Source organism: Anguilla rostrata, chromosome 1, assembly GCF_018555375.3.
Source record: "Anguilla rostrata isolate EN2019 chromosome 1, ASM1855537v3, whole genome shotgun sequence".
NCBI lineage: Eukaryota > Metazoa > Chordata > Actinopteri > Anguilliformes > Anguillidae > Anguilla > Anguilla rostrata.
In genome coordinates this window covers 18446002-18470483 of record NC_057933.1, presented here as the reverse complement: position 1 = coordinate 18470483, position 24482 = coordinate 18446002, and the positions used below count along the sequence as shown (strand labels likewise).

Below are 24482 nucleotides of genomic sequence, written 5' to 3'. Positions count from 1 at the left end.
TGTAAAGAGTTGGCGACCAAATCAACATAGAAATGGCTGATTCATCTGAATGGCTGCTTTTGCCTGGGTTGGACCGGATGAATGGGGCTGGCAGGTGGAGGTGTTGGGCTAAGGGCAGGCCGACACAGCCAGACGCCTTGGCGACACTCACCAGAAGCAGTCTGCGCGACCAGTAAGGAGAACAAACACTCTTTCACGACTCGGAACATTCCAGCAGCTGAATGCCTTTATCTACTATACCATATTGTGCAATCGAAAAGGGAAATTTTGGGTTCACCATTTCAAAATACCTACTTGCAACATAAACCACGTTTTGTCAGGGTGATAAGGATTGTCCTAGAAATGGTCAATACCCCTGCATTGTCAGAGGGAAAGTATACAGTATGTGGGAGTCCAAAATGGTCACAAGGTCCAGACAGATTGAGTACTCAAACTGTCAATGGAGCTTCTCTTGCCTTGTTTCTACTTCCTTTGGTAGAAGGAGGCTGATACCTTGATTGTACTCACTATTTTGTGAAAATGTTAACTTGTGACACATTTAAGTGAGTTATTTTTCAATGCTTCCATATCAACTTGATAGTCACTGAAATTAATTAAATGTAAGACCTGAAGTTACAGCTGCTTAAATGTGTTGCCCAAAGCTGAGAGAAAAACACATTGAACTTTGATTGAATCTTGGCCTTGACATAGAGTATCTTTTTACTGAGGAATTTTTACATGACAGTGCTCACACGTACATTACCAGGCATGATTTCAATGCATAAGCCAACTGGCCTGTTCAACATCCCACAAAAAAGTCATGAAAATGTCTGCCTTATTATGGAGTTGATAAGTGGTAGGAAAAATGTTTACAGAATGAGAGGCCCTGTGCAAAACTGCAGTAAGCAAACTTCAAGCCCTTCGTTACCAGTAACAATAACAAAAGCTTTTTATTATTGTGCAATAAGGGGAGTGGGTGAAGCAAAGATTTGTCACACGTACATGCATGTGTTGGTGAATGGATGGAAACCACTGTGCCAGACACAATGGGTGCTTATAATATACTGATAAATCAAGTGAAGCTCCTTCGTCATTCCTGGCATGACTAAAGAGTGTTCTGGAATAGGAGCTGGGGCCCTGACCAATGAGCTGCCAAATGTATATGTTTTTAGAGGAAACTCGCATGGCAACATTTTAATTCTTTCAGGAATACTGCATTGCCTGCAATCACCAAGAGGCGGTATTTCCCCCATTGAGTGGATTAAATAAAGTTGGGGGAAAAAACAAGCACCTAGGGGGAGCTGTGTGATCAGTCTTGAATTAAACATCCCTGGCTCAGGTTGATCTGTCAGCTACAATTACAAGCACTGCAGATTACTTTGTGGGTATTTATCTAGTGAATCTTCTGTATAACTTTTATTTTAAGAAACACACCTCCTGGGGTGCTCACAGAGAGAAACCACAAACTAAATTTAGCCGTTGAAGTTGGTGCACACACATGCTGCAAACCATACAGGAAGTGTCATCCCATTGCAGAGGCATACAGAGACCAGCTCATAAAACATTCAGGGTAGACGTTACATTTTTATTGATTTTTTTTGTCTCAGTCCTCACCTCACATACCAACTTTAATGCAGGTACTACCTATTTGTGATCATTCAGTATTTCACATTAACAGTACCAGTTGGAAACCTGCCTGCCTTTAATGTTCTGTTTTGCAGTTGATTTGCATCATTTTTCATGTATCCCTGCTCCTCGGGTATTTGACTTGGTGCCTTAGCAGGTTTTATTTGACCGCAGTATGTGTATGCCATGCAGACAAGGTGCAAGGTCAGATCTGTGGGGGTGATAATTGCAAAGATAGAATCTGTCCCAGGCCTGCGGACTAAGTTGCACCTCTGGTAGTCTGAGAAAATGGCATCACAGCTTGTATTCTATCAGTTTTCTGTCTTCATTTAAGTAGTAGATTAATCCTTAAGGAGGTAAAATACAAGACACTGGGTATGATTAAATATTTTGTATCAGTTCAAAAGACTCCTGGGGCATATGCCAAGTTCTTCACTGAATGTTGCAAGTTTTCAAAAGGTCAGCAATACTACTGATGCGTGGTTGAATAAAACTAAGCAATCAGTTTGAAAAATTGCACAACATTTTAGTCATTCATTCTTGAAAGTAGCCTGCTCACCAGCAATATGTGGCTGGGCTTAGCAACAGTGTAGTTCAATATCACCAATTCAAGCAAGTCTTAACTATTCACCTTTAAGTAGAGAGTCTAGCTTGTCATTTCTGTGCCATTTGATTTCAAAATGTTACAGGGCCTTTGATAGCAAGTAATACATAAACTGTGTTTCAATCCAGGAATTGACCAGAAAATGTCACCACATTACATTATCTATAAGACAGTCCATTCATTCTGTGGTTCATGTACATCCATTTGATTGCTCTGTACTTTAATTAGTCTGTACAACTGTCAGTTCAACTGCATTGTCATATTTATTTTTTATAAATAATAATATTTTATGAATAAATATATTTTATATAATCATTTATTTTTCCAGTGTGATTGTGGTGGGTTTCCAAGGGAATCTGTATACATAAATTAACACTTCACTTTATACACTTGTCACTGGAGTACAGGAAAGACCCTGGGAACATGTTTCTAAAGTGATCTCCGTGTATACCTGGCTTATGGATTCCCCAGGAAATAAGCTAAACAAACAAACAAACAAACAAATAACATCACCATCACAAACCAAATTATCTCTGTTTTGTTCTTTCAGTTTATTGTAACATGATGAATTGGAAACTGGCATTGTTAATGTAGCCTAGGCTAGGCTACGAAAAAAGACCATGATATACTTGAAGACAATGGAATTACTACTGGTGACATTATTAGCTATGAAAAGAACTGAACTTCTTCAGACAACGCATGGGCCAACAGAGACCCGTCCCCGACTGTTCCGAAGTACACTGGTCGTGCGGTACCTGTTATCTTATAAATGTCGGGTTTACATAGGCTACTTGTGGATAATAATAACCCAAAACGAAGCAAAACAGTTAACTACTTCTTTAAGAACTGTGGGCACACAGCAGCCACCCTGTACTGTACAAAGGAGATAGCATTTAAAATGGTTTTGACAGTTTACTAAACAAGCCACGCCTCGTTTCTTAATACCGGAATTATATTGGCCAGTAAGCCGGGCACCTCAGACTTGATTGGCTGTTTTTTTAGTAGGGTCCCCTCAGTACTTGGAGTTGCTCTATATTGGGTTACAGTGTGGCAAAATGGCGGCTGTCATTCAGAATCCACTCAAAGCGTAAGTAATTTACAAAATTGAGTACACTTTTAATATATGGAGTTTTGTGTTTGTGCTTGTGATCAGTCTTCGGAGAGGGCCCATGTGAAACGAGTATAACAGACGATTACAGTTGTTTTATCTTTTTGGATATTCTTTCATGCATAATGTTCTTCCACATGCATCTGGACAAATAGGTAGCTAGCTGTCTAGCTAGCTGGCTATCTAATGCACAGATAGTTTTTATTTTTAAATGCAATACATGTACAGTGCGATTTATGCACTGGGTTCAGAAGAAACCATGTTTGTGTTCTTTGCATGAATTTATTCTCGATTACACTGCAGTAATAGTGGAAACCATGTTTGAATATTACGGGACTTGGAAATAAATTAAAAGTATATTCCACACAGTGCGCAGTGTTCAGGACGGTCCCATATTGAAATATTTTTTCAAATGCAATAATGTGTCCTCGCACTAGGAGCTGTTTCTTGTTGTCGGTACCGATTGCTTTTATCTAACGCTAGCCGCATGAATGCATTGTTTCATTTCTAATTCTATATTGTAACAGAGAGTAACTCGCACTACGTAGGCTACATTTTAATTAATCTTTAACGTTATTGCAAGCTCCAGCTCCTTCGTCGAATTCGCCTCTATTGCAGTTCTTCATAGCCTAACATTTTTCTAATAAATTAATCTCAGGAACGTTTGGTTAAAGTTGGCAAGCTAGCTATATTAAATGCAACTCATGCAGTCAAACAAGAAAAGTGTTGTTTAGGTTGCTGTCTGCACAGCGATTAACAGTGGCTTGCTTACTGTCAGCATTTCGTGAAAAAAACGGTAGCGCGATTCGTAGGCAAGCCTGTGTAATTATAAGGCTAGTAGACAGTTTAATGCGTGAAGTGAACGTAAAAGAATTTGCTACTGTCGAATGAGTTTGGTGTTCGTTGCATTCATTAGGAAAAACGTGACATTAAAATGACGGTTTATTGGTGTCAGTAACAAAGGCGGTTGCCCATTAGAAGGAAACTAGTCGGGAGATTTGGAAATTTTGATCCCAGTACTCGATTTTTATTGTTATGGGACAACTTCACGAGAATAAAGGTAAAACGTCCGCAACTGAGTACCTTCGATTCCTTTTCGTATAGAGTAGCCAGTAGCATATTGAGCGTATATATTTATGATGTTAGTTAATCAGATTCTAACATTATATTTTATTTATTTAGTTTTAAGCAGTTTAAACAAATATTTATTTCATGACATACTTTGTGCGACGAGAGGCTACCATGCAAAATAATTCTGTAGTGTCAACACAGAAGATGAATTAATGAAGCGATTACCAAGAGAGAAAGACAGGTGGTTGGATTTATTACATTACAGTTTGTCAAATAACCGGGACTCGTGATTGTACAATACCTAAATGCATCCATTATCTTTTCAGACTAAATCAATACTTATGGAGTAGGCCTATTTCTTGAAAATATTTGTCACTTGTTTCAACCTCTTCATTTAAATTGAAATGGGGGGAAAAACAAACAGGGAGACTCATAAAGAATAGGCTGTTGCGCCAAGACCTGTACTCTCAGTGTTCTGCTTGACGCTGTGCGAGCTCTTCCTTTTCTTTCGATCTTATATTTTTAGCACAGTCTGCTTTAGTGTGCTCATTGTCGGCGTCATATATTTAAAACCAAGTGAGGACGTACAGGATATTATAGACGGTTGCTGTGCATGTGACTAACAAGACGTTAAATCTGTAAAGAGCTGTAAAGTCGCAAAATAAGTTGTCACAAGATCGTCTAAAAAGGAAAAAACAGCGACATCTCTTTTACTGTCAGATTCACATATGAACACTTTAATCAGAGAAGTGAACTAACTCAAATATTTTCTACCTTGTTGTGGAATGTAGCCCTTTTTACAAACCATTAAACTACAGCACCCCTTTATTCTGTCTGTCCCTACTCTTCAGTTATTTTCTGTGATTATTTGCCTTGATCCCAAGGCCCCCCCATAATCCTTTGAAATACCTAACCATGGTTGAAAACCTTTACATTATCTTATGAAATAAATACATGCCCCCCTTTTAAAAATAAAATAAAGAAACCCTAGTTCTGTTTCCATTCATGTACTGGTTCCTGTATTTTTCCAGAATGTTATTTCTGTTGTTGAGACAGGATGAAGAGATGTGTTTTAAAAATACACATGGGTGTAGTACAGCTAATGTTGTATACTGTAAAGAAGCAAGGATTATAATTGAGAACAGAGCCCTGCTCTTAACCTATTTCATGAAGAAAGTTGCTTTTGTTCATGCTGCAGGAAGGCAAATACCAGGAAGAGACAGTCTGTGGATTATAGATTGAGATCAGAGACGATCCTGCGGTGTGTGTCTGCCGATTAGGGTGTGTGAGAATGTTCTAAGATAGCCCCCAGCCTGTGTGTGTGCACAGGGTTCTGTGCTTCAAATGGCACACCAATGCTGGTTTTTCCATCAAGGCCTGTGTGCTCTTTCCAGGGATTTCACTCTGGGGTCCATTTGAAAGAATAAAGAAATAAATTCTACAATGATGATTGATTTTGTTAGAATACAGTTACTTTTACAGTTGCTTTGACGGTGTTTTTTGTTATTGTGCAGTGGTGTCCACTATACTGGTGAAATGGCATGTCATGTGCTGTTAATTGTTTAGCTAACCTCATTTCAGTGAGCAAAGATCGGCAGATGAGTTTGATATTTATTTTCTCACTCCAAGTTCCTGTCACCATCCAAGCCTGTGGAATTTATGGTGTTAGCTCACGCCATCTTTGGTGAAGAAGCGTTTCCATTGTGGGAACTGTGTGTGTTGGCAAGCATTCCATAGCTGTGTCCACTACCACCAGACTGATAGGGCTTTTCTCAGGGCCATGACAAAAGAGAGTTTTTCTTTTTACTGCTACAGAATTCCAGAACCTCATGCTGAACCAGAGCGAGCGAAGGAGGGAGAGAGAGAGAGAAAGAGAGAGAGAGAGGAAGAGAAAGAAAGAGAGTTTCATGCTCCTTATCAGAGCACACTGTCAGGGCTCTTTGCCCTAGAGAATGAGATCTGGCATCTATAGGAGCCTCTGCTGAGTATCTTCCATCTGGCAAAAAAAGCCTCCACCAAAAGGGTTTTAAAAGCCCAGCCGGTGTTGGAAGGCAGCTCTTGCGGCAGAGAATTCAATCTCCTGTTTTCCCGATTTTCGCCCAAGCTGTTTTCCAGCCCCAGACGGGGGGCTCTCCTACATAAGGCGCTTCCTGGAACAGGGACCTCCTGTGGAGGGGGGGGCCTACGTGACGAGATGGCGCTGTTGCTGTTCCTGGTGAAGGCAGCGCGCCTGGCTCTCGCTCTCGCTCACCGTCTGACGCGACCTGGACAAAGAGCCTTGCAGAGCAAACCACCGCAGCGTCCATTTTGGCTCGCAAAGAGCCGGATGGCGTAAGTTCGGTACTGCAGGGGAAGTGGTTTCTGCAGGTGTCGTTAAGACGCGTGTTTTCTGATGAGTCAGATGAGTGTAGCTCGCCCAGCCTGATGTGCATGGTGGGATGACTGCACGCATTCTCTTAGCACCTACACGATCACAAGGTTGGTAAGAGGTGGCCATCGGCCTTGTTTCTGGTGACCATGCCCCCCACGTGGTGGGGGGGCGGGCGGAGGGCAGGAGGGAGACGGGCGGCGTCGCGGCGCTTTCGTACCGTTTGGGACGGGAGCGGAGCGGGACCGCTGGGCCTTTAAGCGGGGGAGAGATGCAGATTAGCCGAATCCCGGGATCCTGGGCTCCATCTGTCGGGAGACGCGGCGGCGGAGCGGAGGCGCTGGGCGCGAGCGGGAGCCCCATCTGCTCCCGACGCGAGGCAGAGCCGCCCCAGCGCCACCGAGGGGCTTACTGAGAATCCTTCCGCCCACAGCCGCGGCGCGCATCCAGATCCGCCCCCGCGCCGCTGCTGGTGCCGTTATTATTATTTCCTAGTCACGTGCTCCTCGCTGCGTACGTGTCACTAGAACCAGGGAGCCATTGGTATCCTGGGCACTCGTGCGACCGTGCTCAAGCAATGCTATGCTTCCATTGAGAGCATGCAGGGCAGGAAACTGATTTTTTTGTTCACTGGCCACAGTGGATGGTGCATCCCAAAATCCCTAAATTTACTATTTTACGAGACAACTGCATATTTAGAATATAACATGATCACCAAATTATGGTTACCTGCCAAAGTGGCTGGAAGAGTAGACAAACTTCCTAGCCACTGAAAAAATATACTAGCTTTTGGCTGGTGGCTGCCCTGCACTAGATTGGCGACCTATCCAGGGTGTATTCCTGCCTCTTGCCCTATACACGCTGGGATAGGCTCCAGTACCTCCTTTGACTCTGACCAGGATAAGCGTGTATAGATAATGGATGCTGGATGGCTGGAGGCTGGTGTTAATTTCCCACTTTTAGTCACATGACTGTCCACCGTCTGTCTGGCTGTGGTTTCCGTGAGTGGGAGGGCTGATCTCGCGTTCTGTCACTGATTCCACCTTAAGCGTGGGCCCATCTTTCAGGATTGAACGAGACCTCCCTGTTCATTACGGGGAGTCTCAGGGTGCTCTTTCATCAGAGACGCTGGAGTGCGCGGGAGGAGAAAGTGCCCCCATGAAAAGCTTTGACTAATGAACTATATCAATCGGCTATAATTAGCCACAGTCTTTCGTTTCAGACTTAATTTCATGCATTTCTTAGATCCTAATTAGTCACACTTGACACTAATTGGATGTTGCCTGCTCGTGTGGACCACTTTGATGGTTTTTGCATCAGAGGCATTAAGATGAAGGTGAGAGGTGCAGTCCGTCGGTTTGTGCCGGCTCTCTCCTGTCGAGTGCAGTGTCTCTCAGGTGTCGTGTGTGTGTGTGTGTGTGTGTGTGTGCAAGCGTGCACATACGTGATGCGCTTCCTCGTGTGCGTGTGTGTGTAGCCGTGTTCATGCACTGGCATATGTTTTTATTTGTATGTTTATGTTTTTTCAGTAAAGCATGTGTCACGACCCTGACTATGAGGCTTAGAAAATGGAATGAATGGATGGATTGATAGTGCAAGTGTGTATTTGTCTTTGTGTACATGTTTGTGCAGAAGTGCTCTTGTGTGTGTATGAACACGCACACAGGCATGTGTCTTTTATCTGTATGTGTTTGTTCATTGACACAAGTTTATTTGTTTGTGTGTGTTGTATGTGCATGTTCAGGCAGGTGTGTGTGCATGTACTGTATGCATGCTTGCATTCATTCAGGGTTAGTGTGTTATTTGCAGAGATGAGCTCACAGTGGAACAATGTTTCCCAGCTGAGGAGCCTGCAGTCCCTGTTTCCCTTGTTCAGATGAGAGCAGCAGAGACATGTCTCTTCCTGTGGAAGGGGGTTTGATGGGGTTTTTTCCGTAAAGCTTTCAGTTATGTGACTGTGATCTACATTGTTTGCCACCTGCTGGAGTGACCTGTGGCTGCTGAGCCATGCTTGTGATGCATTTTCTCAGGCTACTGTCTTATATGGAGCTCAGACTATGAGGCACTGTTGGGCTTTTGGCAGTGAGAGGGTGCTGTCAGGATGGGGTCAGTAGCCTCACAAGCCAGCATGTTGCCATGCCAACACATTGGCTTCCTGTGATGCAGCTAGAGGCAGTGAGAGAGACCAGAGACACCCTCCACCCCCCACCCACCTTCACTTTCATGCACTGACACCTGGACAGACGTGTGGATCTCTGCACAGCACCACCAGCAGAGGAAAGTCTAGAGAAATACACATTTGCTCTCTTCTGTACTGGTCTCTCTCCCTCTTGCACTTCTCTCTCTCTCTCTCTCACACACACACAATTAAGTTACATTCAATTAAAATTTAAATGATTCTTTATTGCCAGTAGCCTGCTTCCCAATGAACACTATTACCATAGCAGGGATGCAGATGCAGAGTGCATAACACAGTGATAACAGTAAATAAATTAAAGCAACAAAACAACAATGACTCTTTTTAATGATGCAAATATTAGCGCAGCGACGTGTGAAAAATGAAAAAAAAGATTTTTAAAAATACCGAAAGCACCACCAAATGCACATAGCCTACACCTCCTCCCTCTGTTTAGCTCATTTGTTAGTCTACGAGGGAAGTGTGTGGGGGTCTGAAGGGTCCTAGAGAAAAGACCTGCACACAAAAGACTGAACTCCTTTCTGCTGATACACCCGTCACCCCCCCCCCCCCCCCCAGGGTCTGGATTCATGGTTCACACATGTTAGGGCTGACCCCTTGCCTGGTCGTCTTTATACCCCTTTATGCCTTTCTGCGGGGCGTCTCACGCAGGGCTCTTGATATCATAAGGGATGCAGTAATCTGATTACCGTGTGCTGTCAAGGCTCATTGACAGAGTGACAGACATTGTGGAAAGCGCATTCGGTTTAAAACGGCCGGTGATTCCCGAGGATAAGACTGCGAGCCCGAAGGAGGAAGACTTTCAGGCAAAGTACATATTTTCCTTCTCAGTCTATTGTAGGGCAAGTATATTGGCGCTTCTGTAACCCTGTGTCATGTGAGGAAGGATATAATTCACTTGTATGACGGGCGATAAAAGCGCTAAAGAGCACTGACGAGCAGTCTGTCTGTCAGGTGCCTTCTTGAAATCCTGTCAGTCACAGGAGAATAGCAGCTGACTTGTCAAACGCTCGTTGAAATGATATGTAAACAGTAACGCACAGCCGGGCCTTTCTGGAATGTCACGATGAAGAGTGGAGCTGTTGAGAGATACAGTACCTTCATGCCAGTCATCCTTCTGTTATTTTGGACAGGGGCAGTGTTGTCCACAGTCGTAGCAGAGGAAAAAAGAAACAGAAGTAGAACGAAACAAACACGTCCCCCCCATCTCTGTGAAAACCCTCACTTGCCTTCCTATTCAAATTCCATTTGAAAAATTGGAAAAAAGCAAATCAATACTGTTGCCATTTCTTAATGGAGGGGAGATTAATGGGACAGGATTTTATTGACATGCTGCAGTCCCATCATGCCTTGCAAGACCCGAGTTTCTGAAGCAGTCTATTGAAATAGCAGTTACCTTTGCTAAGGTGCTTTTCCTTCTGCCGTTCATGGTCTGTATTATATCTCTACCATACTGATTTAGTAGGATAAGATCGTTTAATATTACTGGTTGCATTGCAATTGTGGCATCTAAAGTTCTTGTGGTTCAAGGTTAGCTGTTTTTTTTTTGTTTTTGGGTAAGCATTAACTATGCTGTTCAGAAGCTGTCTGTTATTGGATTAACATAATGAAGAGTGGGTCAAGTAAAAGATCGGATATCTGCTGGCTATCACACAGGCAACCAACAGTCAGACCTAGTCACTATTTTTTGAGATGCGGCTTGAGAGTTGGTGTTTCTGACTTATGATAGCGATTCGTTTTTTGTCCTTTCTATTAATGTATTTATGCGTGTTCCATTTTTAAATTCTTGATTAAATTGTCTTAGAAGTTTAAACTCAAGCAGAAGGGTGCAGAATGGTAAGCCATGCCTTTCAGTGGCCAGTTACGAATTCTAACCGCCATTTAATATTTCCCCTTATCGATATGCCGAATGCACAGAAGGAGGGCGGTGCCTGTTTCAAGGGCCCAGCTTACCTCATCTCCTGCCTGCAGTACCGGCCCTAAATAATTAATTGTCAATTGGATTAATGGGCGTGTAATGAGTTTGTGCGGTTCCCTGCTTGTCCTGAATGTGCTGAGAGGGGAGAAAGCTCCTCTTCCCAGTCCCTTCCTCGCTCTCCCTCTCTCTCTCTCTCTCCCTCCCCCCTCCCCTCCCCTCCGTGTCCCTCTCCCCCAACCCCTCTTTGATTTTTTTTTTCATGCCGGTGCACAAAAAAGGGCCGGACCGTGATGGATGGCCGCTCTTTTCCCTCTCTCCCCCACACTTCCAACTCCGCAGAAACGTATGAGGGGCCGCGAGGGCGACCCCCCCCCCCCCGTTCTTCCGCGGGTGACCGCGCACTCCTCCAAAACCTGAAATGATTTTACCAGCTTTGCGGGCGGTGCACGCTAGCTTTCTGCACCCGTCGCCTGAGAAGAGGCGGCGTTAACGGCAAACGAAACTCTCGGCCGTTCTTGAGTTCTGGAAAGGTGGGGCCCTGAGAGGTGGCATATAAGGAGCACCCCTCTCGGCTGAGGAAGGAAGGAAGGAGGACTCTGGGGGAGTCTGTCAGGGTTTCAGTCTCGCCACAGCTGTTTTTGCTTTTGTTTCATAACACCGAGGAAAGAGCATTTGATTTGGAGGATTCCTTTTTGAGGAAACTGTGTGTGTGTGTCTCTTTGTATTTTATTCACATAAAACAACATTGTGCTGATGAAAGCTTAAGCTGAAATATTTGCATGCACTATACTCAGACAATTTGCATGTATAATGAACATACACTATACGTGCATATGCAAATTAGAAGTACCATCAGTGATGGATACGATCCCATTGCCTGAGAGATTGACTGTGTGGAGAGCCAGGCTGTCTGTGAAACTCAGCAGGCACACGGGGGGAAGGTAGCATGGGCACTGTGTGTACCATTCCCCAGAGACACAGAGGTAGAGAGGGAGGGGGACACAGGGAACGGAACAGGGAGTGGTCGAGAGAGGCTCAAGGAGAGAGTAAAACAGAGTGAGAGAGGGGAGACAGGGAAATGGAAAAAGGAGAGGGATGTAAAGAGCGGGAGATAGAGTGAAAGAGACCCAGGTAGAAAGAGAGGAAAAACAGTATAGTATGATGGGAGGGAGGGAAAGATCTAGGGGAAAAGCGTGATTTATTCAGGAAGAAAGGAATTTTGGATGCGGGAAGGTGGGTGATGGGGTGGCGCAGAAGGGTAAGGTCACGGAGAGTGCGCTGAGAAGTGTTGTGCAAGCTGATGAGCGCGGATCCCGTAACACTGCTCTGACCTTGGCACGCAGCGGCCATGTTGCTGCAAACTCAATGACAGCGTTTTCAGTACAGCGAAGCGCATTAAATCCCAGTTGGGTGGAGGACCCGGTCTGTTTACAGGAGCTAGGCTCCAGCGCTAATGATGGGACTGGAAGCGTAGTTTCTGTTTTAGAGCTAAAAAGCGCTTAGGAATTTACGTGGCGTCACACAGGCAACTTTTAACCAGGTGTTGCCCACCGAAGTCACAGATACGGCGTAAAGATGCAACCTAAATAGTGCCTTTTTTTGAAGTGTGCACTGTGCGCTCGGTACTCTGACCTGACCGGCTCTGCATTTGGAGAGATAGCGCCTCCGCTTCGCTGATAAGTGCCTTTCGCTGCCTCGCTGTTTTGAATTCCCCTTTATTGGGAGTGTAAACATGGAGCAGCTCACGCTCGACCGTCTCCGTCCGTCGACACGGCCTTCTTTCTGTATAAACTCCGGCCCGAGGATACGGAGAGGAATGGCCGGGGTCGGTCTCCATGCGCGGTCGCCTGAGAAGCTCTTTTGGACACGTCCAGCGCTTTTTCACGTCACGGTTGTTTATGTGGAAAAATTCCTCCAGCTGTAGCCTGCTTCCTTGGAAGAGTTGGTTTTCTGGGCTTTTCACGGTCACTGGACCGCACCTCTGTCTCTGGGCAACGGAGGGCTTTAAGGCTACTTGTGTGCTAATAGGCAACTTAACCACCCCAAGCTGCTAAGTTTTGCAGCATGGCTTGTGTAGGTTGTTGGAATATGAACTTGGACTGCAATTGAAGCCCAACGATTATTTATATTATTAAATAATGTTTTATCAATGAAGGAAACAGAGCAGGTGTCGTGGCCTTCTAGTACTGCTACAAGCTAGTGGTTTGAGGCGCGGTGCCACATGTGTGGGGTTTTCTGTAGTGAACCACCATGCCAGTGATAAAGCTCTGTTAATGTCTAACTGAAGCTGATTAGATTACTATCTGAACTCACCCTGTCCCAAACCAGTTAGCTACCGTGGGTCAGAGTAGCATTGGCTTTTGCAAGTCACCCTCTCATAATTTTGCTCTTGAGAGGCAACAAATTCAGGTTCATTGTCCTGCTGGAAGCTGTTGGTTGGGAGAGCATTTCCCAGAATGCAGAGCTTTCCTTTTTGTTGTTTCTGTTTGCTTAGTTGAGGGCCAGGGTCAGCTGCTTGACCTGTGAGAGACTTAGGCCTGTCCCCACCACCTTGTGAGATTCTATTTGCTGCCCACCCACCACTTCATTCTTGTTTTTAGTGTGCTTTTGGCTCAAGTGTGTTTATCGGCAAGTTGGGCCAGTTCTTATCGGTTAACTGCTAGAGGTTGTTTGATTATTAAAATTCAGAGTTAATTTATCATGCTTTGAATAATAAACAACGTTCCTCAGCTGATGTGTGATCCATATTATATTAAGCTTCTGTGGGCTGGTAACTTACTGTATCAAGTAAAACACTGTAAAAAGTAACTAAGCATAGTCATGAAGTAGAATTTTTATTCAATACTTATACCAGACCATTGTGTACTTCCATAGTAATCAATGGAAACAAATTTGCTCTGCTAGTTGGCTGCATTTGCTATTTGATTTGGGTGGCGTGTGGAATCTATCATGGCGGTGCTATCTTCTTTGGGCTCATTGCTTCTTTCTTGCAGGTGTGATGTGATTGAGAATAGCTCCGGTGCTGCCTCGTGGAAATGCTGTCTGTACATTAAAAAGTTTGCATTTGGCTTGTTTTTCATGAAGAGGGACTTCTTTCCTTTCTCTTCGGGTGAAATATTTGCAAAAGAAAGACGTAGTCAATAAGGCACACAGCAGCCACACTGCAGTCCCACTGCAGTCCCAGTGCAGAGCCCTAGAGACAGCAGGGCTCCCTGTCCAGTGGGAACCCGCGCGCAGACGCAGAGCTAGGGTACCGTCGTTCCGGTCGTCTCCCGTATGTTCCGCCACCGTCACCGCGGTTTCGCCCGCGGGCCAGCCGGGGAGATTCCCCACGCGGCGCGCGGCGTGCGGAGCCCGTTGCCGAGCGCAACGCGCGCTGAAGCCGTGGCAACGCGTCCCACGGGAGACTAAGCTACCTGACGCGGCTAGAAGCCCGCTTATCTCATTATACCGGCGGGGCAGTCTGACAGACAGAGCCGTCCGGGGAGCCGTCGTCGGCTCTGCTTAGTCTTCACGGCTCGCGTGTGTGAGGAACGCTGGGACAGCTTCGAGCCGAGTCTTCTTGCCAAGTGTGACGCGCTCCGCAGGGGCGTCTGAAGCGGCTTCAAACGCCCGCACTCCACGCATAAGCAGCCTCTTCATATTTGATGTCCTTGTGCTGATAAAAGCCTCTTTGCAAGGCACTTAAAAGTTCATTACAGTAATGTGCTACAAAATGGCATTCGATGGAGATCACGTGTTGATTCACTTCAAATGGTCAACTGTGGCTTTTAGAAGACTTTTAGTATGAAACTGCAGTTAATCATTCTCACAATTGATTGTTGTTTTGGGGAAGATAGCAGTAAACATTCTGAGCAAGACAAAGCTGCTAAAAATGCACCTGCTCTTGGCTTTTTGAAGAGAGTTTCTATCAGTAATTGAAGCTTCTGTGACAATTTATATTGCTGGTATGTAATCCTGGATAGGTTTATTGTTTTGTCTTGGAATTTCACATGTATTTACATTTTTTCGCCAGAGATGCAAGATGTTTTTTTTATGTTTTCTTTTTTTCAGTTTTACCAGGGCACTTGTTATAAGGGTTTGCAGTCTGTCAGGGGTTTGTGAAAACATTTTACTGTCTATTGCTGGAAACCATAACGTGGTTTAACCACCGACTCCAGACATTAAAAAACATCTTTGTTACTCTGCTCAGACCTCTCAGTTCTGTGGTCTTTGGCAGTTTTTTCTCTCTCTCTCTGCATGGTGTGCCCGGGCCTGTGTTTGCCCTTAGAGATCACACGTTTTATACCCTCTCCTCTTTGCCTCTTGCACTCTTTCTCTCTCTCTCTCTCTCTCTCTCTCTCTCTCTCTCTGTCTCTCGCTGTCATGCTGTTTGTCTGCCTTATAGTCCTGGGTCTGTGTTTGCCCTTAGAGATCACACTTACAGTCTTCCCACCTCCCCCACTCATCTCTCACACCTCTCACGCTCTCTCACTTTATCTGCATAGTGTACCTGAGCCTGTCTATCTGTCTTTCTGTCTCTCTCTCTTTCTCTGGCTCTCTCTCGCTCTCTCTCTCTCTCTCTCTCTCACTGTCTTTCTGCCCTCTCCCCTCTCTGCATGGTGTACCTGGGCCAGCACTTGCTCACTCAGGTAACAATGAGTCTCTCTCAAGGTGCAGAACACAGAACACTGGGTCCCATTGTGCCCCCGGCCTGCCAGTGATTTTCCCTTTGTCCGACACCACATTCCAAACATTTCTGTGTATCTGTGGGGCGAGGGAGTGCAGATCTAATCAAGGGAGGTTGGGGGGGGGGAGAAATGGAGACTGAGAATGAGAGATAGACAGAGGGATGAGACAGAGAGAGAGTGCGAGAGAGAGAGAGAGAAAGGTCTCTGTTTGCCAGAATCACCCTTAGCCCCCTGACACCATTGCCTGTTGTTGGTGGGGGGAGGAATGTGGGTTCAGACACAGAGACCCTGAGACCTGTGGTTATAGCAGAACATAGGGCAGCGTTTGTTCAAAATGGCCGCCTGCTGCTCTGGGGGGGTGGGGATTATAATTGAAAACATGTGGCGCAATTGATTAGCTCCACAAACCTCACTGTTGTTGGCGGAGGCGGTGAGCACAGTCTGCTTTTCTGTCACGGGTCACCAGTGCAAGAGCACAGGGTAAATGTGGGGTGTCATAGTTTTGTGCTTTTTTATGCTTAGTTCGTACTTCACTGTCACGAGTCCAGGTTTATTAGCGCCTGCGGAAGACCCGTCTGTTCGACAGCCTCGCTCCAATTAACGCAACAGACTGATTGGCATGTGAGTCGTTCTGCTTGCCCCAATCAGCGAGAGAGGTGTGATTTCTCGACTTCACTGTGAATAATAAGATGCCTGGGCTCCGCTGTCTGTGCAGCAGAATCAGGTGGGGGAGGGCGTCGCGAAGGGTAACACAATGGCAGACATTTTCTTCCTGCTTTGCCACTAGATGCAGGGGCAAGCTGGTTTAGGGACATTCTCGGTGGCGGTAAATCACGCTGGTCAGAGCTATAGCCGGAGCAGTCTTCTCCGGCCAGGCGCGGCCTTGGGTAGAGCTGTTGCTGGGCAGGGTGGTATCTGGCACCGAGGATAAGTCCCCGGCCCCTCGGCTCACACTGTTGAAGTAGCGCAGACTGGCCCAGAGTCAACGCTCAGAGAAACGCCAGGAGAAACCCTGAAGAAGCCCACTGTCTGCGGAGCTTCAGCTTGAGCTGCTCCAAGGAGATAAACCAAACAAAGAAAGGTCATTCGAGTTCATCGGCCGCTACAGCCTTAAAGCCGCAGCCTTAGAGCTTCTGCGGTAGGACGGCGATTGACTGACTGCCTCCGAAATGGCGTGCGTGCTGTTCCCGCCGTGTGCAAATTCTCTGGAGCGACAGCTCACCCAGCCCCCTTTATCAGTCTCTGCTGATGTCTGATAGGGTCTGGATGAAATGAGGTGAGACAATTTGATTGGGTTGCGGAGCACGGGCGGCGACGCTCGCAAAGGGCGTCCGCCTCCTTCGCCGCTCTCTCTGCGGTGTGCTGGCGCTGGCCCAAACCCCGGTTCCCCCGGGATCCTGCCCGGTAGCCACTCGTACCCGCCCCCCCTGTCCCGTCTGGTTTCCCACCGCTTTTAATACCCACTCTTCCACATGCCAGCCAAGATAAACCGCCGTGGCGGATCTGCATTCACTGCGTCTGAGTGATTAAAAGCCATAAATTCACCCGCACATTGTGTTCGGGACATGGAGACCTGAGGAGGCACCGCGGTCAGCGGGGTGCGGCAGAATCTTCCGGAGACATGCATCGGCGCGTAAACCGCGGTCAGGCGGGCCACGCCACCGTTCGCGACCTCCCTCTCCCAAAGCCGCGTCCGCGGTCAAGCTGACCGCGTCGAATCCGGTCTGCGCGTTTCCCTTCTGGTTCGACAGCCCGACGTTTCACCGCAGACTGGGGGGAAAAAAACAGCAATGCGGCTGCGGAAAGCAGAGCATTCTGGGATTGCCGATTGACTGCAGAGAACCGCTTCTCTCCTGCGGACTGGAAACTGCAGCCGTGAGTGGCAGCTGCTCTAAGCCTGATAAATATGGGCGCGCGGGAGTCCAGGAGAAGGATCAGCTGAGGACACAGTCTGTCTCGTTTCTGTCACTGGAAGCTGGGGGGAGCAGCGGGGAGAATAACAGCTCCGAGTAGACATGGCCATACCTTCAGTGTTTCAGGGTCTATCTGCAAGCACTTTCAAATAACAACTGCACATATGTAACATATGTAATCATTCTCACAATTAGTCAGGTTTTCCCACAGTGTGCTCTTAGTTTCAGTATTAATTGTGTGATTTGCCGTATCTCTGAATAATATATGGTGACTGCATTAAAATAATAAAGCATTCTTCAGCTGTATGGCAGTAAGTATGAACAATATGTTCAACGTCACTGTTCATAATATGTACAGACATTGCGTACCAAGTGCACTGTGCTTGGACACGATACATTGCCCAGAGGGAAATCATGCGTTGAACTGCAGTGTCGGAAAACGTCTGTCCTTCGGGACTGTGAATGATGATGAGGCTGAAGGTTTTATTTTAGCGCTGTGTTTACCGAGTCTGACACTGGCCCACATTGTGTCCCCGCAGGCTGGGCGACCAGTTCTACAAGGAGGCCATTGAGCACTGTCGCAGCTACAATGCCCGCCTGTGCGCCGAGCGCAGCGTCCGCCTGCCCTTCCTGGACTCCCAGACCGGCGTGGCGCAGAACAACTGCTACATCTGGATGGAGCGCCGCCACCGGGGGCCAGGTGGGTGGCGCCGGAGAGCTGGGGGCGGGGCCAGGGGCGGTGGCGAGCCGTCCGTACACGGTGACTTGGTGACTCAGCCTTTATTTATTTTTGGAGAGCAAACTGACGGTTCGCTTCAGCTCCGCCCCATTATGGAGTTGTCAGAATCTCAGTGCTTGCGATCAAAAGGGTGTGGGTGGAAATCAACTGCCTTGTCTTCCGCTGGGCTGAACACAATGGCCAAGCCATTGGAAGCTGTCATGATTGTGAGACACCTCCAGCTTTTCAACAGCTACATGCAGTGTAGCAGTAAAACTTTTCTCCTATCTGATAAAATAGGCACACTTTCAGTTGAATACTGAAGCATTCAGTCAAAGAATCTATCTACTGGTACTGTGCCTAATTTTGAGGGACAGATTTAAGCAAGCATTATTCTCTCAGATTTCTTGTCGGTTTTGGTGTTTGTCCAATCCCTGACTGTGTGTGTCAAGCTCTTGTTTAAATCTGTTCCCGAAGGAAAGGGCCTCATCTGTTTTCCTGAATCTGGACCCTGAACGTCCTACTACGCCCGTAATTAGTTTTCAGTGAAGTTTTCTGGGAGAGGTATGCAGCTATAGACCATGCATGGGCTCTCAACTCCAATTTCCTTTTTCAGGTTATATAAATAACCTGATGTCCTCCCTTCATTTAAAAAAAATAGCTGAAACCCGACACCCTCCATGGATAAGGGTTAGAGGGGTGGTTCCTGAAGGCTGAGAGGCTGAGAGGTTTGGCAGCGCATTCTACACCCTGCACAAACTTTCCCTCTCAGCATTGTGAGTGCCCAGGTTGCAAATGACTGTGTCGCGTTACCAATCGGACTACACCCTGAACGTGTTTACTTTTTGAAGGGCTTTGAGATATGGCTGGATAGTAATTCAATTTCAGCCGCTCAAGGGAGCAACAGTGTGCATACCAAAACTCAGATGCAAATAGACTTTGCATCCAGCCTGCGAAGTCCTTCGGTTCCACCCTATACTTTGCGGCCGACAGACTCTTGTTTGAACACATTCGCAGCTGGTTCGTCCCCTCGTTTTAACCATCTGCTTCCACTGAAGGCGTAATAACTTTTGCGATCGCATTGTATCAGGCCTACTTGGAAGCTGTAAACAGAAAATATGAAAAATGTGGATCTGAAACAAAGGGTGGAAGGACGCCAGAGAAGTGCAGGCGAACTCGGGCCGCGTAGCTCCGCGCTGTCTAGATGTGCCACCGGCTGCAGCGGAGTAATGTACACACACGTCGGCCCTTACATGGTGTGAGGCGAACACAAAGCTGGGGGAAGGAGTGAGTCACATTGAAGCTGAATGGCTGAAATGAGGGATGGGGGTTTTTGGGTGCGCGGAGCGTCAGGGTGGTCCTCAAAGTTGCCTCCCGTCCGTGTGACCGTGTGCAGGCATGGCGGCGGGACAGATGTACACCTACCCGGCCCGCTGCTGGAGGAAGAAGAGGCGGTTGCACACCCCCGTGGACCCCCAGCTGCGGCTGTGTGAGCTCAGGCTTGGTAAGACACCTCGCCCCCCCACACCCCCTTACAGAGTCACTCCCACCTCAATTTCACCCGCTCTTCTTACACCGCTTTTTTACTTTGTGTGTTCTGTGGAGGAGATCTGAAGAAAAAACACATTCTTCACTTCACCTACACATTCACTCATATGTGCTGTAAGGAAATGAAGTTACCATGCCCTGTTATGTAATCCTGCTGTGCAGAGAGTGGCTGTTGTCACCCAGCTTGTGACCTTAGGACTGGTAAGTTGTTGGTAATTGTTGTTGTGTCATAAGAAGAAAAAGCACAAAGTAATGTAGTAACCTGCGTAATAACTGAAGAATATTCCCTGTGTGTCTGTACAGAGCTTAATTACTCTCTGCTAGTCTCTCTGCTGAGCTGTGACCCACGCTCCCACTCTCTTCTTGCCTCTCTCACTCCCACAGTTACTGTGTTGCCACTCTTTCTCTATCTCTCCCTCTCTTCTTTTTGTGATTCATTGACTTGTTTGTTCGTTCACTCCCTCTCCTGCCAGCCTTCCTCTCAGTCTTTTTCTTGTTTAATTTCCTCTCTCGCTTGCTCGCGCACTCACTCACTCAGGCTCTCTCTCTCACTTACTCTCTCTCTCACACTCTCTCTCCCTCTTTCTCTCTGTTTCTTTCCCCCCTCTCTCTCTCAACCCCTCTCTCTCTGTCTCTATCACTCTTTTCCTCTCTCTCTCCCTCTCTTTGTTTCTTTCTCTCTCTCTCTCTCTCTCTCTCTCTCTCTCCCCCCCCCGCCCCTGTCCTGTACAGTGCAGTGTAACCTGCACATTCCTTCAGTCTGTTCAGTCAAGGCCAGCTCGAGGCCACAGCCTGGGCCCCATCTGCCTCTGATTACCACCTCTCCAGTTTCACCCCCTTCTCATCAATGTCCCTTTTCTCTGTTGGCATGGCAACAGTGCCTCCTATCTGGCCCCAGCAGAGGTCAGATAACTGCTCTGACCTCAAGTCAAAAGGCCTGCCAGTTTTTTTTTAAGGAAAGTTTTACACATATTTAAAATTCAGTCCTGACAAAAAGGACTTTTCTGAAGTCAAGCCTTCTTGTCATGTAGGACACAATTTATCCCTCAAAGAGGATACTGGAGCGCCAAGCTGAAGTTATCTGGTATGTAAGCATTGTCTCATTTAGAAGAATGGTGTTTTTGTCCTTCTCCGACACTCTTCATCCGATAGCTTTCTCACTGCATGGGAGTGGAGATCTGTCGTGAGAAGGGGTTTTAAGGGGGAGTGTGTGAGGAGCTTGATAAGAGGAAAGACTTAAGACCAGTCTTTGTCTCACACTTCCTTCAGTACTTTATCCTCAGAGCACCACAGCCCTCTGCCTGTTAGCGACAAACTTCACTCGGTAGGCACGTCACCAGGAGAAAAACCAGCTCCAGACCCCAGCTCAAACCCGAGAGGGAAAGGGGTGTAAGCTTAGCACTGGCAGGCACTCAGACAAGGCCGAAGGAAGACCCGGCTCCTTACTTGGCGGTTTTAATGTGCCACTTAGTATCATTGCTATTTTTATAATTTCCTCATGCCTATAGTCAGGAAATAAAATGGAGCTTCAACAGAAGGTTACAAAATGGAGCTGAAACTGAAGCTGTTTGGTGGGCAGAGTGGGTTTCCATTGTGGTGTGATGGTTAAGGAAGTGGACTGGTGGCTGGAAGATTGCAGTTTCAAGTGTTGAGGGAGGTGCTGCTGTTGCCTTGTGTGTTCAGTTAAGTGTATCCAGCTGAGTAAATGCCAGAGTGTTAGTTACCCTAGATACAAGCTTCTGTTTAGAAAATACATTTAAAAATTGTAATAAATAAATAAATAAATAACGCAACTAAGAAGTCACTGTTCCCTGCTCTGTGAAATGAGATCCTCTATAGTAGGCTGGTGTCCACTCAGCCACACGTACTGCACACAGCCATTTTGTACGTGCTTGGAAAATGCAATTAATTTGGGATATACTACGAGTTTTTAACAGTGTAGGTTGGTACAGTGTAGTGTACTTGCACATTTAGGTTCTGACCAAATGCTGATGTAGGCTTGTCCCTAATACAAGTGCTATGGCCTGAAGGGTAATAGAGTGTTAAACCACCCAATCCACAGTGGTGCACATAGCACTTTATTATAGGTTGCAGTTCTGTAACTTTTTATAAAACCTTTATATGCATTCATTCCTTTTTTTTCATTTGTATCATAACTACTATATTTGGCTCAATAAGCAATGATTTAGAGAACCCAGTAAAATCATTTTTACTTAATTTTCACATTTGCAGTGGTTACATATCATCAAAAGTCAGTCAAAAGAAATAGTCAGTGTAACGCACAGGCTTGTTCAAGATGTTATTGTGGTAACCTACAAATTTTAAGTTGAAATTGTGGCTCCAATTTACTTTGAATGACCTCCATTATCCTCAACCAAAACATCAGGTTCACAGATTAGAACAGATTTTGACAGTGAACTTAGAAATTTTACTGACCTCTGAGCCACGTGATTTTACTCTATATTGCACAAACTCTCAGTTATTTAGTTCCATAGATCTTTGGGACCGAATCAAGGAGCTGTGCAGTTCTGCTATAGATTATAGGGTAGCAGTTATCGCGCTGTATTCCCTATCATAGAGGGTAGAGTGTGGGAGAGCAGTCTTGTGGAACTGCTCCCGATAGGATCAGTGTCATGTCTTTCATTTATTTTTATTTCATTTCCCACTCAATTAATGAAAGCCATGTAGTCGATCCTATCGTCTGCCGTTCCATGAGATGCTGTTCCCCCACACTGTCCTCCCAGGGGACAGGGAATGAAAAAAGAGATGAGCAGTCCCACACTATATCACAGAGGGGAAGTCATGTATTTATCCTTATTGCTGTTGATGCTATTGTTCTTCATCCAGGCGGACTTGCAGTGCTATGAAAGCTTTACATTTTGCACACTTGAGGAGTGCGTGTAAAAGTTGCTTTAAGTGTGCAGCTTGGGAGCCCCACTACTTGTCATTCAATTCCACAACCATCAGGTCCTGAATCTAGAACCCTAACCTCCACACCCTAGTGCAGCCAGCGTGGAAGGGCAGAACCCCTTCGGAAGCAGAATGCTATATTATGGCTGGGAGGCTTGCCGGCTGTTTTATTGTGAGAAAAAGGACGTCTTGTTCATGACAGGTCCCCCTCTTTGGTATGGGAGTCAGTGCACTCCTGGAGGTGGAGGTGCTCACAGCCACGGACTCAGCCTGCATGCACAATCACCTGCTTGCAGACAGCCTGCTCTATTTTCGTCCTCAGCGTTGGGGAGGTGGGGTGGGGTGGGGGTGGGGGGATGCTGTCTCGTCGCTGACAGCTGAAAGTCAACCTGCACAGACACAATGGGGGGGGGATGAGGGGGCTGAGAGGTGGAGGGAGGGGGGGGGGGCAGTGGGGCTCTGCACTCAATAAACACAGCTTACTGCATCTGCAGACTTCACCTAGGAACCTCATATCTTTTTCATCCCGCGTCCCGCTCTCGTCCCTGCTGTTATGAGAGATCACAGGAGGAAGCCGCCCCTCCTTTCATTAGAAACACTGCTGAGGTATAAGGGCTTCCCTTACATCAAGCCCAAGAAAGGTCATTCATATACCTTTCCCTCCCAGCCGTTTCAGCTCTGTGCAAACATCTGAAAGTTAAAGAATGGGAAAAATACAGCACGCACCTCTGTGTAGAAATTGATACCCCCTTTTTCAGTTTGGGAATTGACCCCTGTGACTAGAGAAAAAAGAACCATAAGGGCAGCCTGCCAACCCTGCCGTGTCTCTCTCCTCCCCTCCCTCTCCATCCTTTCATCTCATGCACCTGGTGTGTTTCATTTTTTATTCTCTCTGACATCCATGTCAGCCTGACAGGAGAGACTTATGGAACAAATTTCCTGACTTGTTTGAGTCCATCAATTGCTGCTCATTTCTCACTGAAAAGGACAGCTTCATTTTTTTTCTGACTTTGACTCATTTTTCCAAACTATTTCCACCATGCTGATCGGTAATGGTAATAAATTTGCCACGTCCTTCTTTGTCGAGCTTTGGTCACCTCGAGAACCGCTCCACTCTGCTTTGCAGTGCAGTCTAATGGGGCCACGCAAACAAGTCTTGAAATGGCTATAAAATAACCTCCCTCAAAATAATAACCGCATAGTAACTCCAAAGTTTTGAGTGATAACCTCTCACAGTTATCTATTAAATACATTTGTATATGCTAATCAAGCTTTTATTGGTTGGAAAACTGCATTCAAAAGGAATTTCAAGGCCCGTGCACAGCCCACACCACAAAGAAAGATGTAACAAAATTATTATCAGTGCCAATGACCATGGTGGAATTAGTTTGGAAAAATGGGTCCAATTAGAAAAAAACCCCAAAGGTATCCTTTAAAGGGAACACGACTGCCTGTCTCAACGAGGGCACTGAGGGCTGGATTGTCCCCATTTTGTCTGTATCCTGTATTTCTGCCACAGTGATTTTGACCATGTCTCTGCTGTCTGTGCCCACAGAGGGGGAGCTGGCACCCAAGAAAGAGCCCCTGCCCATGGAAGGCACCACCTTAGAGGCACTGCTGAGAGGCGAGAGCCTGGAGAGGAAGAGCAGCAGCAACAACTCCAAGGAGGAGGAGAGTCTGCTGGAGATCCAGGTGGGGGCACGGGATCACTCAGGGAGGGGTTGGGGGCTCCCATTGACCTGTCATATCCTCATAGCTGGAGGGGTGAACCATTTCTGTCCTGGAGGGCTACAGAATGTGCTGAAATTTTCTGATTTAACCATTATTTGGATTTGAAATCAATTCATCTGAT

At 46.4% G+C, this 24482-nt stretch overlaps 1 protein-coding gene across 5 annotated transcripts in view; it reads left to right on the top strand.

The window, feature by feature from the left end:
- Positions 1 to 3183: 3183 nt before the first annotated feature.
- Positions 3184 to 24482, top strand: part of LOC135250674 (zinc finger protein DPF3-like) — a 49646-nt gene continuing 28347 nt past the window's right edge. For all 5 annotated transcript variants that reach the window (XR_010328984.1, XR_010328983.1, XM_064327241.1 and 2 more), the window contains exons 1-4: positions 3184 to 3296; positions 17994 to 18154; positions 19569 to 19676; positions 24186 to 24322. Coding sequence is in view for 3 of the 5 variants with exons in the window: in XM_064327241.1 (XP_064183311.1) it covers positions 3265 to 3296; positions 17994 to 18154; positions 19569 to 19676; positions 24186 to 24322 (438 nt within the window). In the remaining 2 variants the exon portion in view is untranslated. The remainder of the gene's footprint in view (positions 3297 to 17993; positions 18155 to 19568; positions 19677 to 24185; positions 24323 to 24482) is intronic.